Source organism: Lynx canadensis, chromosome B3, assembly GCF_007474595.2.
Source record: "Lynx canadensis isolate LIC74 chromosome B3, mLynCan4.pri.v2, whole genome shotgun sequence".
Taxonomy (NCBI): Eukaryota; Metazoa; Chordata; class Mammalia; order Carnivora; family Felidae; genus Lynx; species Lynx canadensis.
The window spans coordinates 12,895,866-12,911,371 of NC_044308.2; the positions used below are offsets into that span (position 1 = coordinate 12,895,866).

The following is a 15,506-nucleotide window of genomic DNA, read 5'->3' on the forward strand; positions in this document are numbered from 1 at the left end:
GCAGAAAATTTTGCTCATTATGTCTTTTGAGTCTTTCTCTTTCTTCCAGGTTTTCTAGATGTGTTACTGCATTGCGTTTCCTGAGCTTTACTCGTTATCAATTAAATATTCATTTATTTGCTTTTCTTCTGCTCAGAACGTCATATTCTCAGCTTTTTCCAATTGCAAAACAAATTCATATGAGATGTCAGCTATTGACAGGGGTCAAAGGTAACTAGAAATCATGCCTCAAAGAAGCACATCTGTGTGTTTCCCTATGACTGGATTTGTAATTACATGTGGTATTTCATAGACCTGCGTGTGGTCATTCTCAGACATAGACTTTGACCTCTCGGGGTCTTTAATAGCTCATGTTTCAGAGCTTACTGTGTGTTAGGCACAGTCCGAAGCATCTTACAAGTGTTACCAGTTAGAGGTCTCACCAATACCTGCTGATGTCGATATCGGTTATTACCTTCTTTATACGGATGACAAAAATGAGCCCAAAGAGGTAAAATAGAGTATCAGAACTCACAGGCTTTTAAGAAGCACGGGCTGGGGCGCCTGGGTGGCGCAGTCGGTTAAGCGTCCGACTTCAGCCAGGTCACGATCTCGCGGTCTGTGAGTTTGAGCCCCGCGTCGGGCTCTGGGCTGATGGCTCAGAGCCTGGAGCCTGTTTCCGATTCTGTGTCTCCCTCTCTCTCTGCCCCTCCCCTGTTCATGCTCTGTCTCTCTCTGTCCCAAAAATAAATAAACGTTGAAAAAAAAAAAAAAAGAAGCACGGGCTGGGATATTAACCCAAATCACCAGGCTATAGAGTCCATGTGTTTAACCATTGGGCTATACTACCTCTCACTGATGTTCAAGATGCAGTGATTATGGTCCTTGTATTTAGATAGAAGATAATGACTGTAGGGACATCTATATCGGTCATTTCAGATATGTATTTAGATGTTATGAGTGGGTGTTAAGCCTTTTCCAAGATGCCTTGTGTGTGTGGGGGGGAAGAAAACCCTCATCATTTGAGTGGGAATAATTCTCTGTCATGATCATCGTATTCACAAGAGATAGAGCCGGAATTAAAGAGGCACAAGGTGCAAATGTCTGTACTATCTCCGGAGAACAGCCCAGACCCTGGGAATCATGTGTGTTAAGACATCCTTGGAATAGCTTGATAGTCTGGAAAATCTCAGTGCCTGGTTCCAGACTGAGCCCCATGTGGGAGACTGAGTTATTTTTACCCACTTTGTAGGGGAAGCTCTTGGATGATGGAGAAGGATTTTCAAGAGAGCGTGAAGGCTGAAAACCACTCCATGAAAGGGTCATGGATGGAATCTACACTTTTGCCAGATTCTTTTTGAGAATTCCAGGTTGTTCAAAATAAGGGCTGGGTAGAGCCAAGCACATTCATCTACGTATCTACATTAATGCATTCCTTCCAGATGTCTTAAAACAGCAGCTATCAGAGAAATAGACCATATTTCTAGTGTGCGGGGGCGGAGAATGGGTGCTCTATTGTCTATCCCTGTATTTCAGTACAAATATGTGATTTAAAGATAGTTAAGATGAATTGAATTTGCTCTCAAAAGATAATTCTGCGTTGTGATGTTTATATTGTGAAACCAACCATCCGTGTGGGGTTTTTGTTTGTTTGTTTTGTTTTTCTATTGGGAACTTGAATGTAACAAACCCCAATATTGTCTATAAAGAGACCTAAAGTTGCATTGTGGCCTAAGTGAATTATTTTTTTTTCATATGAACAAAAAAAAGAAAAAAAGAAAAAAAAATTTACTTGACAGATGGCATCATCAGAAGATTATTTTAAATAACCAAGGCCTCCTAATGCTGTAAAAAAGGATTGCATTTTTTTTTCATTTTTCCACTAGTGTTTCAGGCACACACCTATTGCATCAAGCAAGGGAGGCAAGTCTGTGGGGCATTGATGGATTCCTTATTTTATTAAATTTTTACTTGGACGTTTGATGTTAAAAAGCAATCTAAATCTACCATATATCAATGGGTCTCTTCATAAAGCTATGATTTTAACATCTGTGACTTTTTCCCTCAATTTTTTGAGTGTCAGAAAAATGAAGAATTTCTTCTTCAGGGTCGACAGGGCCTGCAAAATGATACATAATTTAAAGCATCAATCAACCTGCCCGGCCCCTCCCTGTAAGGTTAAAAAATACCATTCCCCACTTTCTTAGTGATGTCCCGTATTTAACATACACAAATCCTTCACTTTTAGAGATCCTGGGATGTTGAGAAATATGAAATGATTTCACACTGAACTCAAAAACAACAGCAGCAGTAACAGAATGGACCCTTTCAACCCACACGCGCACATGTGCTTAAACATACACACACACACATGCGCACACACACACACACACACACACACACACACACAGACTAAGAGAAGCAAAGGTATTCGGGGAATACAAAGTTTCCCCATGGAAGATTTTGTGAGAACGGTTTAGCTAGCATTTCATAGGAGATCCTGAGGATTGCTTCTGTCCATGATCCATTCCGTGGCCTGAAGAACGTTCAGATTGAATTTACTTTGCTACGCACAACCACTATCATGTGGAATTTTGTTTCAAATAGGGCTATTAAAATAGTGCTGGTCCGTATCTTTTTGATGCTTCTGATATTTATGTGTTCACTGTGTCTAAAAGATTTACCTCTTCTTTAAGTTCTATCATCAATTTATTTACAACTAGATGCACCTGCATTTGATCAAACATTTGGTGGTGGTTTCATATCCACCAGAAGTCAGTTGCATGTGCAAAACAGACATCCCTGCATGTCTGGTAGGTGTTCTTGCACTTGCAGCTCAAGGTTAACAGTATTTCTCTAAAGCCGAAAAAAAATCCAGTTATAATAACCATTTTGTCTGGAGGAGAAGATATTTTTTGACATTTTAAATGTATACATCCATACATATGCTCAAAATGTACATAAATATATTGTATAAAATGCTGAAGATATTTGACAGTTTATTGTTTTATTAACATTTATAAGATGATTTCCCAAATCTCCGTTTTCACAGAGGACTACATAGTATACCTTCAAAAATATTTTAAGGTTTTTTTTTTTTCCAGCACTTTTTCATAAGAACAATCCATCAGTTGCCCATTGTGATTATAATTTTTACAACATAATTGTACCTTCTATTGACAACTTCTCAGGCATTAACTAATTATGCCATTTAATAAAATTATAGTAATTGCATTAAAAGATTATCTGTTGAAAATTTAAAAGGACACTCTTCACTATTCTCGCGTATTTTCATGTTTATATTTTCAACTCTACAATTGAATTGCACTTTCAGACAGAATCATAGCTATGCGGACTGAAATCAGGTGGCATTTGGAGCGTCCCAATTTTGACTAGTAAGCGTTAGATCTAATTGTTTTTTTTCAGATCTTCTTCTTCTTTTTTTTTTTTTTAATTCCTGGAAGAGCATACATGGCCAGTCTTCACATGGCCCCATTCGATAGCAAGTGAATGGTTAACTCTCACTTTTGTATTGTAGGTCCAGGCTCTGTATGGGAATGCTTCCGTCATTACCTACTGCTTCCCCTACACTTTCTATCGGGATGCGCTCAGACACACACATTTTCTGCCTTCTGTGATTTTTTTCAGGCTGGGGGCCATGATCTTTGGCAGATTCCAGTGAATTCAGGCTAGTTCTAGGTCTCTCTACTGTCCAGAGATACCCATACTGTTCATTTAAACTTGGTCCTGAGCGTAGGGTCTTAAATCTTTGCGAAAGAAAAGCCTCTAGAGACGATGTCACTCCTTGACCTAGCCAATGCCTTCTTCAGGCTTGCCGTTTTCATTCCCTTCCTCGCTTTCCACAATCATTGCATGTCTCGTGTCCCATGTACTGTTAGATATTGAGATACAAAAATGAAACTGTCATGCTAAGTCCTTACTGGTCTCTTATTCAGCACCCCCCTCTCTTTCCCCATCTCCCTCCATTCATCCCTCTCTCTTCCTCTTTGTCATCCATCTGCCCCTCCTTCCAGCTGCTCCCCAGCACCTCTCCCCATTTCTCTTGCCACCCGCCTGCTTCTCTCCCCTACCCTCTTACATCTGAAACCACAGAGGTGCCACACAATGATTAAAGCACTCCATAAGAAAAATCAAATTTGTCCTTTGGAGATCAACTTAGATACTATTCATGAGGATAATTTAAAAATATTCAATGGGCTACACATGTGGGTAGGGATTATTATCTGATATAACGATCGGTAGGCACGGTGTTGTTCTAACTCAGAGGCCTCTCTAAAGCAGGTGCACGCACACGCACACACGTAGGCACATAGTTACTGCTTCCTTGCAAAGGATGTTATGTGAGGACTTGTGGAGGACCTGTTCCAGGACAGGGCAGAAGTGCAAATCATAGTATTATATGCCATACAATTAGCATTCAAGAGTCACCTCTTTTCAGCGCTGATTCACGTGCTTGGAACCACCAAATGCAAAGCATGTGGTTCTATCTTTAAAGCTATAGAGTACTAAAAAAAAAAAAAAAGAAAAAAAAAAGCTATGAGCTGTGAGAATATTCTTCATGTTTGACCTAACCGAATTAATTCTTCACATCAAAGGTGAAGAAATTGTATTTCTATGCCCTAATAGTTCAGGTTAATGTCAAACACTAAAGGCACATTCAGTGTAACGTGGCTGTATGATAGAAGGGTCGTATTAGGACCCTGGGAGCTCCAGAATGAAAAAGGCCCTGTGTACCTGTTAGGTACACAGTAGGCTTCTAATGAGTGCTTCTTGGAAGGGTGCTAGAATCAGTGAAGACCATCTTTTACCAGATAATGATTTCTTTTATTATTTATTATTTATTTTTTTAATTTTTTTTTTTTTTCAACGTTTATTTATTTTTGGGACAGAGAGAGACAGAGCATGAACGGGGGAGGGGCAGAGAGAGAGGGAGACACAGAATCGGAAACAGGCTCCAGGCTCCGAGCCATCAGCCCAGAGCCTGACGCGGGGCTCGAACTCACGGACCGCGAGATCGTGACCTGGCTGAAGTCGGACGCTTAACCGACTGCGCCACCCAGGCGCCCCTATTATTTATTTTTTTTAAATTAACGTTTATTTATTTTTGAGACAGAGAGAGACAGAGCATGAACGGGGGGGGGGGGGCAGAGAGAGAGGGAGACACAGAATTGGAAGCAGGCTCCAGGCTCTGAGCCATCAGCCCAGAGCCCGACGCGGGGCTCGAAATCATGAACCGCGAGATCGTGACCTGAGCTGACGTCGGACGCTTAACCGACTGAGCCACCCAGGCGCCCCGATAATGCTTTCTTTTTATTCTAACTTCTCCTCTGACTGTAACAGCCTAGGTCCCCATCAGAGGGTACAGTCCATAGACCGCCTTCATCATAACCTCGTTTAAGGTGCCTTTTCCTACCTTTTTCTCAAGGCTGCCTATCCAGAGTTTTGCTAATCTACAGCAAAACGGCCACAAGACAGCCAGCGGTAGGGGAATGAAGGGAACTAACAAGTCTCTAACCCGGGTCAATAGCCCCTGAATGTCCGGGGGATTTTATTTGTGATTCTTGTAGAGATGAGTACTTCTCCATCTCTCCCTCTGTTTCTATATGTGACGCCTGGATGATGCAAGCATCTTGCACGATCTCCAAATGGAAAAGAATATCTAGAAATAGAAGCAGAGGAAGAAAGAGCCCCAGAGTGTGTGAAAACAGTCCTAAGTGATTCCCTGCGTTGGTCTGGACCTGTTGAAGAGTGTTGCTCAGTCCTTGTATTTCTGGCTAATTTGATACAGTCTTTTTTTTTTTTTTTTTTTTTTTTTCTTTTGTGGTCCGAGCTTCGTCGTTTGTTTCTAAGCTGTCATTTTTATTAGTCTCTCTGGCTGATCTTTGGGGCTCCCCATCAGGTGGCGTGTGTTCTCCGTTGTCTGGCTGGGCTTGGCAAGCCGATGGCCCTTTTATTGCCGTGTGCAATGTGGGCATGCCTGCCTTAGCCTGTAGCCTGTAATTAGACCCACCACAGGTGACAGTTACAGGAGAGCCTGGTAATCATTCTAGCTGCCTGATCTGATGTTTATGGAGAGAAACCTTCTTTGTGGTCTGGTTAGGGTTTACTCTGCTATATTGTACTTTTGCCCTTTGATTTATGATTTAGGAAGGCGTGTTTGGCTACCTCTTTTCCTCCCTTGGTGTTGTGTCGTTGGCTTTTTAGATAACAGCTCATTTTTTGGCGATTTTCAGCAGCCGATATTGTAGCCCTGAGGTTCACTAAAAAAGATGCGAAGACAATTAAAATCCAGTTCAATCTTTTATCATCTAAGCCATATTTCTGCACGGTGTTCATTGACTTCTAATGTCACTGGGATTTTTTTAGAGTTCGACGCTGTATCTTTTTCGTTGGCCCTTTACTTTTTTATTTCTGAGCAGGCTTTTAAAAATTTTTGCTTTAAGTCATTGAAGAGGCTTGATTCAAAATCGAAGAAGTGCTTCAACTTGTCAAAAAAAACAGGGAGTGGGGAGGAGAAAGAAATACACTTCTTAGCTCACTTGGTGTTGAAAACAAGACCCTCGTGGCTTCCGTTCAAACTCTGGAGAAGCATGGAGCTATAGAATGTTAAATCGGAGGACCTTTCACATTTGTCCGCATGAGAAGAAACTGAAGCCTTCAGGAAAGGGATTTTTCCCAAGGCCTCCTGGCTTGTGAGAACACAGGATGCTTAGCCCCTGTACCGCCTGTGTGATACGTGATGTGTGCTGTCATAAACTTTGCAGTTATGGTTTTAGTTCATGAGTATGAACTACATCTACACGGTAGCCGAGAATTATGTTATTGAAAATGAAAGCAGCCTTTTCCCCATGTCTTACATTTGAGAAATACTCTATAAGTCCACAGACCTGCTTCTCAGAAGGGTAATATGCCCCGGAGGAACAAAAATCTGTATCATTACTCTGTGTGCATCTGGGTAACCCGTTGCTTTCAGGTGACGGGGCTTTCTAATCCAGACTTTAGGGTGACAGTGACAAAGATAACATGATGATCGTGATGGTGGTGATAATCTGTGCTTTCGTGTGTTTTAAGTTTTGACCTCTGCTCTTAAAACCTGTTCTTTATGGGCTACAGTAAAATGCGTAGTCTCACCTTTGTCTTTTGTTTAAAAGCAACAGAGCACTAAGTATGAATTTGCTAATATATTTTTTTTCCTCTGGAAGAAGTCAGGCATGTGCAATTAAAAACTTTTTTGGAAGCTATTCGCTAGCAAAAACTGCCTTCCTTGGGAACCATTGAAGTCCTCACAATTTTTGTAAGGAAATTTCCATGGGCTAACTTTCCATCAGAAGTTGCAAAATTAGAAAATGTGATGTGTGTTTTGCTGTTAAAAAAAAAAATGGCTGCCTGTGGCCACAGTCACCTACACCTCTGTCATAAATTTAATTTTGCATTTCATGGTGATTTTTATGTATTTAGTAATGTGTATTTTTTCAGAAGATAGATAATCGATATCCCCAAAATTTGGTCCACCCCAATACGCACATACAGACACAAAAGAGAGGACGAGGAGGAAGAAGAAGAGAAGAAAGGAAAAGAAAAAAAAAAAAAAGAATGGCAAATAGCCTATTGCTTGAGTTTACTTAAAGATAATCCTGCAGGTGGCGATAGAAACTCATAAATGATAAAAGTCCAAGGTAAATTTCTGTGGATTGCTTCTTGGGGATTTTAATTTCAGCAATTTATTTTTAATTTAATACAATCATCTACAAGCAGAAATCATTATGTGAGTTTAAGGAAAAAACTTGGGGTGTTGTATAATCTGAGTTTATAATCACTCAGATATTCTATGGCGTTCATCTTTAGGCACAAGGGATGAGATCTGGATTATTGTCAAGTTGGTATAGATTTCATAGGACAGCCCATTTTTTCCACTCTTAATCTTAGTTTTCTTAACCAAAATTTTATGCCTATGCCATTGGTCAGGTTTATAAAGTCCTTTGCTATTGAGTACGAAGTTGCTTAGGTGCAGTGCTTGCTTGCTGTGTGTGTGTGCATGCGTGCGTATGTGTGTGTTTACGTGTGTGTACACAGACCTTCACATCAGAGTATTAAATCCAGTTTTTTCAGGAGGGCATTTTCTTCCTTAGCTAATTGTTCATGGTTAGTTTTAATCTGAGTAGGATCACGAATTGCTTGAAAGCTATTTTACCCGTGGATTAAAAACATAACATAAGCACTTTCTTTAAAACATTAGAAGAGGCAGAGTGGATATGGTAACATTCTTTCCATGTATTTTCATGATTTCATTTTGGACCTTAGGCATTGTCAAAGTAAAGTGAAAGCATTCAGTCGATCTTTCTTCACTGCTTGTTAAGGTTTGAAAGTTCTTAAATTGCTTTTTGTGTGTATATATTTTCATTTGCCATTTTTTCCCTTAGATTTGGGTTTGAAGATGCTAACTCTGAAACGATTTGCTTAAACATAAAGCTAATAAGCAGCTCTCCTTTTTTCTTGCAGTCTCATTCAAAAATCCTTCGCAGTACACATTTCTTGATTCTAAGAAAATGTAATTATTTTGGTTTAAATGCTTTAGACTATTTAGATCTTGAGTGTCTTTAATGGACAGCTGTGATGGTCTTGAGCAAATTATGTGAATTTTGGCCTTTGTCTCTCTTCTGAACATTTCACTAGGTCTTGTGATAAAGTTCAGAACAATAAGGTCTTGTATACCATAAGCTCGGATACAGAATTTCCTATAATGGAAGAGGGAGGAAAAGAAAAAAAAAAGCAGAAAAGAAACCTTCTAGCCTTCTTACATTCTGTTTCAATTGCTATTCCAATTACTCATGAGGGAGAAAAGTGGAAAGTAAGTCAGACTCTCAGAAAACCTATTTTGCTGTCTTCCTATAAAGAATATTCAGTTCTCTGCTCTGTTAGCAGCTGACCAAAATCTAATCCATTAAAAAATATATCGCAGTAAGCAGTTCTTGAAAATGTTTATAATAAATGGTAAAAGCCAAGCTTCCACTGTGAGATTAGCAGTTGGAACAGGATGTGTTCATCAGGAAATAGGTTATTGCCTGACCAGTGTGCCCTGTCCCGTAACCCGCGGGACAGATGAAGATTTAAAAGCTTGCAGTGCAAGGAGTTTGTTTGATTTCCCCTCTTTGCTTTCTTTTGCATATTCCAGCGCGGCTGATCACACAGGGCATTTTTCTCCATGAATCCATTATGAAGTTCATCTTGTTGACAAAAAAAAATCAGATGTTTTAGAGGTTGCCCCCCCCGGCCCCCCTGCGGCCCATACTCATCGAATGACCTATGCATATTAACGCCACTGTAGTAGTCTCCCCTTATCCGTGGTTTTGTTTTCCATGGTTTTAGTGGCTGCGTGTTAACCTCGGTCTAGGAGCAGATGATCTTCTCTGATGTTATGTCAGAAGGTCACCTTAGCCTAATACTCCGACACTGCGCCCACGTCATTCACCGCCCGTCATCTCTCTGCATAGGCATTTTATTCTCTCACATCATCACAGGAAGAAGGGCATGTATAGTAAGATATTTTAAGGGAGAGAGAGAGAGAGCATATACACATAACTTTCATTATAGGATGTTGTAATTGTTCTGTTCTGTTATCATCCGTCTCTGTTTTGAATCTCTTACCATGCCTAAATTTATACATTAAGTTTTATCCCAGATATGTAGTATAGGAAGAACAGTATATAAAAGGGCTCAGTACTATTTGTGGTTTCAGACAATCCACTGGGGGGGTCTTGGGAGGCACCCCCCGCAGATAAAAAGGGCCTATTGTAATTCACTTTTACAGAACAGACTCTGTAGCTTTAAAAAATAATAAGAGAATCGTGAAAGACTCTTTTCCAGAAGTCTAGACTCACTCTCTCCCTCCCTCCCCGCCCCCCCATTCGGCCCATCTTAAAGATACAGGAAATAGAGCAGAGGATTAAGGTGATTTTCCTGCTTTTGCTTGATTGCAGTCCAGTCTCAGACCTAGTGGGCAGTGGTGCTCATGAATAATGCCTTCTCTGTGGATGATACCTATAGTAACACACACAGAGTGACTAAAAGATCAAATATGCTGGCTAAAAAGCCTTAGGGAAGCATTATGTGTCTGAGGTCTGATCTATTGTCTAGGAGGTCGGAGAGTGTTAATGCACTCTGCAAAGATTACACTCCCACTCTAATTGCTACGGCACTTCCTTAAAGGATTTAAACAGTCAGGAAAGGTGACGCTCCTTGTCAGTTTTTGTCTTCTGCCTGCAGTTGAAGTCTATCTGTCTTTCCACTGAGACCACTAGATCAAGTAACCTAGCCATCGGGAAAGGCGCAAACTCTGAATGAAGAGGGAAAGCAATGAGAGGGGTTATTTACAGCTCCATTATGACTTGCTCTTTAAATGCTTTGCATTCCACTTCTGCTGTTTACCTTGTGAAAATGACAGCATATCTGTGTTCCTGGGGGGTGGGGCTGAAAAGAGTCTAAGGCTTCACCTTGAGTTTTGATCAGATTTGTTTTCATAATCTTTACTCCATGCCGTGAGGCCCAGTGTGGCATCTTGGATTTGGGTTGTTTCGGTTCAAGACCCGGAGGACAGTGGACTTAAGCGTTTCCTCTGTGCCGTCCCTCCCCAACACACACACACACACACACACACACACACACACACCCATGCTGAAATGTTTATCCTGAATTAGGCATTTACAAGACTGACCCACCCGGAGGACCTGATAACTTTGTCCAGACCATCACTGTAAATTTCAAATGTTGTGCAAACACGTTCTTAAAAAGCTCCCTTCTGCCTTAGAGAATGCTTCTGAAATCTTGCGTGTCCAGGAGCTGACAGAGTAATGTTATCAGACCCTGTATCTCTTACGTTGCTTGGATTATAACTCAGTATTTTCTAAATGCTGCTGCAAAGCTTCAAGGAAGGTTTTCCAGTTCTTCTATGACAGGAGTTTAGGAAATATTGGGGATCTGTATGTTTGAGCCAGAATATTGAATCCTTAAATTCATAGTGTGCATTGCTGCAGGAGTGGGGAGGACGTGCTTGCCTTTCGCCCTGAGCATTTTCTACCCGCTCTGCACGGTTGCATTGTTGCGAGGTAAGAATTCCTCTTGGATCAGTTCAAATCGCTAATATATGTGGCTTAGAGCCTGCAGTATAATATTTATGCAGCTTCCAAAAGAGACTTGGGAGGATTCCCTGTAATTCAAGATGGTAGTCTGAATGATGGGTGTAAGATTTTTTTTTTTTTTAAGAAATCCTTGTTTGTCCCGTGGGATTTTCACACTTTTCGCCTGACGGCACTGTATTTTACTCATACTGTATAAAGCTGTCAGTGTGTTCGTTATATGTGTCTCCTGAACACTCTGAGCAGATGACAAGAACAATGGCTGGAGGGGAAGAAACACATTTGAATCAACATCTTCAGAGCAGAATTGCTCTAGCGTCTCCTGTTCCCGCTCCTACGCGGACTGTCCCTCACACTTTGCCTTGTTGCACGTTCCCTCGCGCTGTTGGTAGATTACACCGAATGTTTCATCTGTATATAAAAATTAAAAATTCAAACAAAAATCTGGCCCACATAAGAACAGGCCCTTTGGGCATATGGTTCATTATGCAATATTCGTTTAATTACTAAAACACTTGGGATGGCTTTCCTGCCCTTACTTTCAGCTTGCAAAGTTGGATCTCTTCTGTTGCACAGAAAATGTAGCACAGAATTCTGAAGGAGCAGAAAAAGGAAAAGCAAAAAAAAAAAAAAAAAAAAAAAAGAGCCTTTGAAGAAATTACTGGAATTCACCAAAAGGAAGTAGGATTCTCAGGATGAAGCCAGTGGAAATAAGGATTTCTCTCTCTCCCCCCCCCACCCCCACCTTTCTCTTTGGTCTCTGTCTCCCTCGCATTAGGCCAGTTTTACTGTGGTTAGTTTATATAAATGCAAACAGGGCGGGAACACAAAGACTCAGGATTCAGGTTTCAAGTACATTCCCTCTGAGGGACTCAAGTGTCTCCATGAAGCTGGCTAAGTTTTATTGGTTCGAAGGGGAGTACTCTGAAAGTGTGCCTTTAATTGATTTTTCAGGGCAAACAGGTGGTGATGGTTTAGACATGTCCTAGCCTCACTGCCACTCCTAATTTGAGGCTGCACGTATAATAGCTTTATTAAAATATACAATCTCCTGGCTTTGCTTTTACCTGAACATCTGCCTCTTGGTCTTTAAAGGGCCTTTTAAAATATTTTCATTCTGTGCTTAAATGGATCACATCCTAGAAAGGCTGGAGGAAGTCTTCATTTTCTACTCATGGCATCAGACATTATTTTTGGTTTGAAATGAAAGACGTTACAATGCAGGCGGCATCTTTAAATAGGATCATTGTTGTTTTAGAAATTTTTGTGGTTGTCATTGTTGTGGGCACATTTGTTTACGTGATGTGACAGTGATTTGACCATTAAGAGGCCAAAAGCTGATGTTTACGTGATGTTTATGTGATTTGAACATAAGAGGCCAAAAACTGAATTTGTCAATCCTGGGTTTTGATTTGAACTTTTATTTTTGGTGAGCAAAAGATTGAGCAGCTGCGTGTGAGTGTATATGAGTGTGTGTGTGTGTGTGTGTGTGTGTGTGTGTGTGTGTATGTACTTAAATACCCCATCTTGGGTTTCTTCCTGGTTTATAGTGATGTCTCAGTGTTACAGGAAAGCTCTTCAGATTCCGCCTGATCGAAATAAACGTGGGATTCCTAAAATCATGTTTAAGGAAAGGAAGATCCAAACCTTGGCCTCATGTTTGTTTTTAGAGGCAAGTATGTGTGGCCCGCATATAAGCAGTTCTCTTTTTGATGAAGCAAATAGATAGTTTATCCAAGTAATGGGAGACCATCTAAGGCATGCTCGATAGGATTCCTAAAGGAATCGCTCTTTGCTATAAATAGCATCTCTCTGTCATCACTATTGGAGGGTTCCTGAAGGAAAGCACCTTAGTGTGGTTTAAGCACATTGAATATGTACAGAGCTATTGCAGACTTCATGTGAACGGGTTGCAAGCCTACTTCTTTTAGTGCCAGAAATAAAGCTACAAGCAGAGTAACTTAATACAGTGAACTGTTTTACTTGATCACTGCACTAATGCTAATTAGATACACTTGCTTTATTACCCAGAGCGATTTCTTCTGTATTCATTCTGATCTAATCTTTCTGTGAACATGAAGGAGTCAGTCGTAAGTGTGAAGTTTAAGCTTTCCGTCGCCACTGTGGCCTGATGTTCATGTGACCAAAGTCAGAGAACACTTTTCGAGAATGCTTTGTCCACGTGGAGTACAATTCGAGCCCCAGTGGATTTCAACCACGGAGGGTGCCCACAGTGCCAACGGTTACACATCTGAAAGAAGTGAGATACTTATCTGTACATTTAATGGGATTTTTCCTTGACCCCTTCCAGATACCCAGCTTTATGGGGAATAAATAAATGTGTGAGGATTTGTCCTCCCTTCCTTTAATCAGAGCAGAGAATTTGCCGATGGCTTTGAAAGATACATTTACCGAGATCAGACGTTCTACGGCTCCATTACCAGTTTCTGCGAAAACGCGTGATGAGACATTTATTATCTGGTTGTAGACCTGAAGTGATAATCCTTCCAGGAGGTAAAAGCTGATAGTTGGAGCCCGTTAGTTGCTTTCTTTCATTTAGTTCCGAGCGTTTCTACTTTGTGAACTAGTTGTTCTGCCTTTATGCGTAATGTGGGACTTTTATTTTGTTTTATTTATTTATTTTGAGAGAGAGAGAGAGAGAGAGAGAGAGAGAGAGAGAGAGAGAATGAGCAGGGGAGGGGCAGAGAGAGAGGGAGAGAGAGAATCCCAAGCAGGCTCCGTGCCGTCAGTACAGAACTCGACCAGGGGCTTGAGCTCACGAGCCCTGAGATCATGACCTGAACTGAAATCAAGAGTTAGATGCTTAATCGACTGAGCCACCCAGGCACCTCAGATGGGGGCTTTTATTGGGCCATGGGCGATCGTTGGACTTTGTCCCATTTATATAATGTCACCAAGAAATGGAAAGTATACAGTGGCCTGTATACTGTATACTGTATGGCCTGATACAAACATGAAAGTGATGGGATTTTAATAAACGCTTTGTACTTAAAGGAGGGAAAAGATCATGCATTTAGTATTGAGCTTATATAAATACAAGTTAGAAGCATTCTTTTCTGTTTTTAGAAAGTCGCAAGGTATGTTCAGAAGGGGAAAATAAGTTAACAAAACCTGCATGTCTAGAAGAATACAGTGTAAAAGTCTCCAGCCTATAGTTAATTTTAAGATAATATGGACTTATGTATAGACTTCTTCTAAAATCAGAATGGAATTAGCTATATCTGTAGAAACATCCGCATTTTCCTTTTACACAGAAAAGTGTTCTTGTGAAATTGGAAGTTTGAAAATTACATAAATTGTTTACTCCAGCAGTCACGGAAGATACTAAAAGTAGGAAACACCTAATTCAGGTGTCTTTCTGCAAAAGTACTGGGAGAAGACTCCCCGCACAAAACCAGAACTAGCTGGCGGAGTTTTGTCCTTAAGGGATAAGGCAAGAAGCCCAGTTTGACTTTTTGCCCCCAGTGAACTGACCAGACGACTATGTCATGTAGAAACAGTCAAAGACAATGCCAAATGAACACCAGAAATGGCATATTTTGATGCTCCAGAGAACAAATGGTTAATGAGTCTTGATTTGGTAAACTTTTCCTCTCTCTGTATATGGAATGATGTAGAAGTGCAGGTAGGTAGGAACTTTTTACTGGAGGACGAGGGAGAAAAGAGAGGGTCAGGCCAGCGAAGGGCATTTCGGTTTGGAGCCCAAGCCAAGTTGACGTTTGCCAAAGCCTTTCTTCCATGATGGGTGCCTCTGTTCCCTTTGCCTCTTTCTAGGTGGAGACTGGACCAGGAGGAACACATCCCTTTCTAGACCCTGGCTCCTGCCAAAAGTGTAGAATTCACTTTCTGGCCGGTCTACACAGCCCTTCCCAGCTTCCCTAGGGAAATCCTTTCACATTATACCACTTGACTAGCTTTCTGTTGCTCGTCTGACAAATTCCCATACATGAAGTGGCATTAGACAACACAGATTTATTATCTTACAGTTCTGGAGGACAAGAGTCTACCCCAGATCTCACTGGATCTAAAATCAAGGTATTAGAAGGGCTGTGTTCTATTCTGGTGGCTCTAAGGGAGAATCTATTTGCTTTCCTTTTCCAACGTATAGAGGCTGTCCAAGTTCCCTGGCTTATGATCCCCTCTCCATCTTCACATTCCAGCAAAGGCACGTTGTTGAGTCCTCACATGGTGTCACTCTGACCTTGCTGTGCCCTCACGTCTTTTCCTTTCTTCTTCTGTCTCTGCCCTCCACGTTGAAGGACTAACCCTCGTGATTACATTCGACTCCACCAGGTAATCCATGATGAACTCCCAATGTGAACGTTAGAGGATTAGCAGCCCTAACTCCTAACT

The 15,506-nt window shown here is 41.0% G+C and overlaps 1 protein-coding gene across 8 annotated transcripts in view; it reads left to right on the forward strand.

The window, feature by feature from the left end:
- The window catches only part of MCTP2 (multiple C2 and transmembrane domain containing 2), a 238,322-nt gene that overhangs the window by 170,494 nt on the left and 52,322 nt on the right, over positions 1 to 15,506 (forward strand). The window contains exon 18 of one of the 8 annotated variants that reach the window (XM_030317470.1): positions 1,232 to 4,522. The exons of the other annotated variants lie outside the window; for them this stretch is intronic. Coding sequence (XP_030173330.1) covers positions 1,232 to 1,282 — 51 coding nt within the window. The 3' untranslated portion in view covers positions 1,283 to 4,522. Of the gene's footprint in view, positions 1 to 1,231; positions 4,523 to 15,506 lie in introns of those variants that run through there. 8 annotated transcript variants of the gene reach the window in all.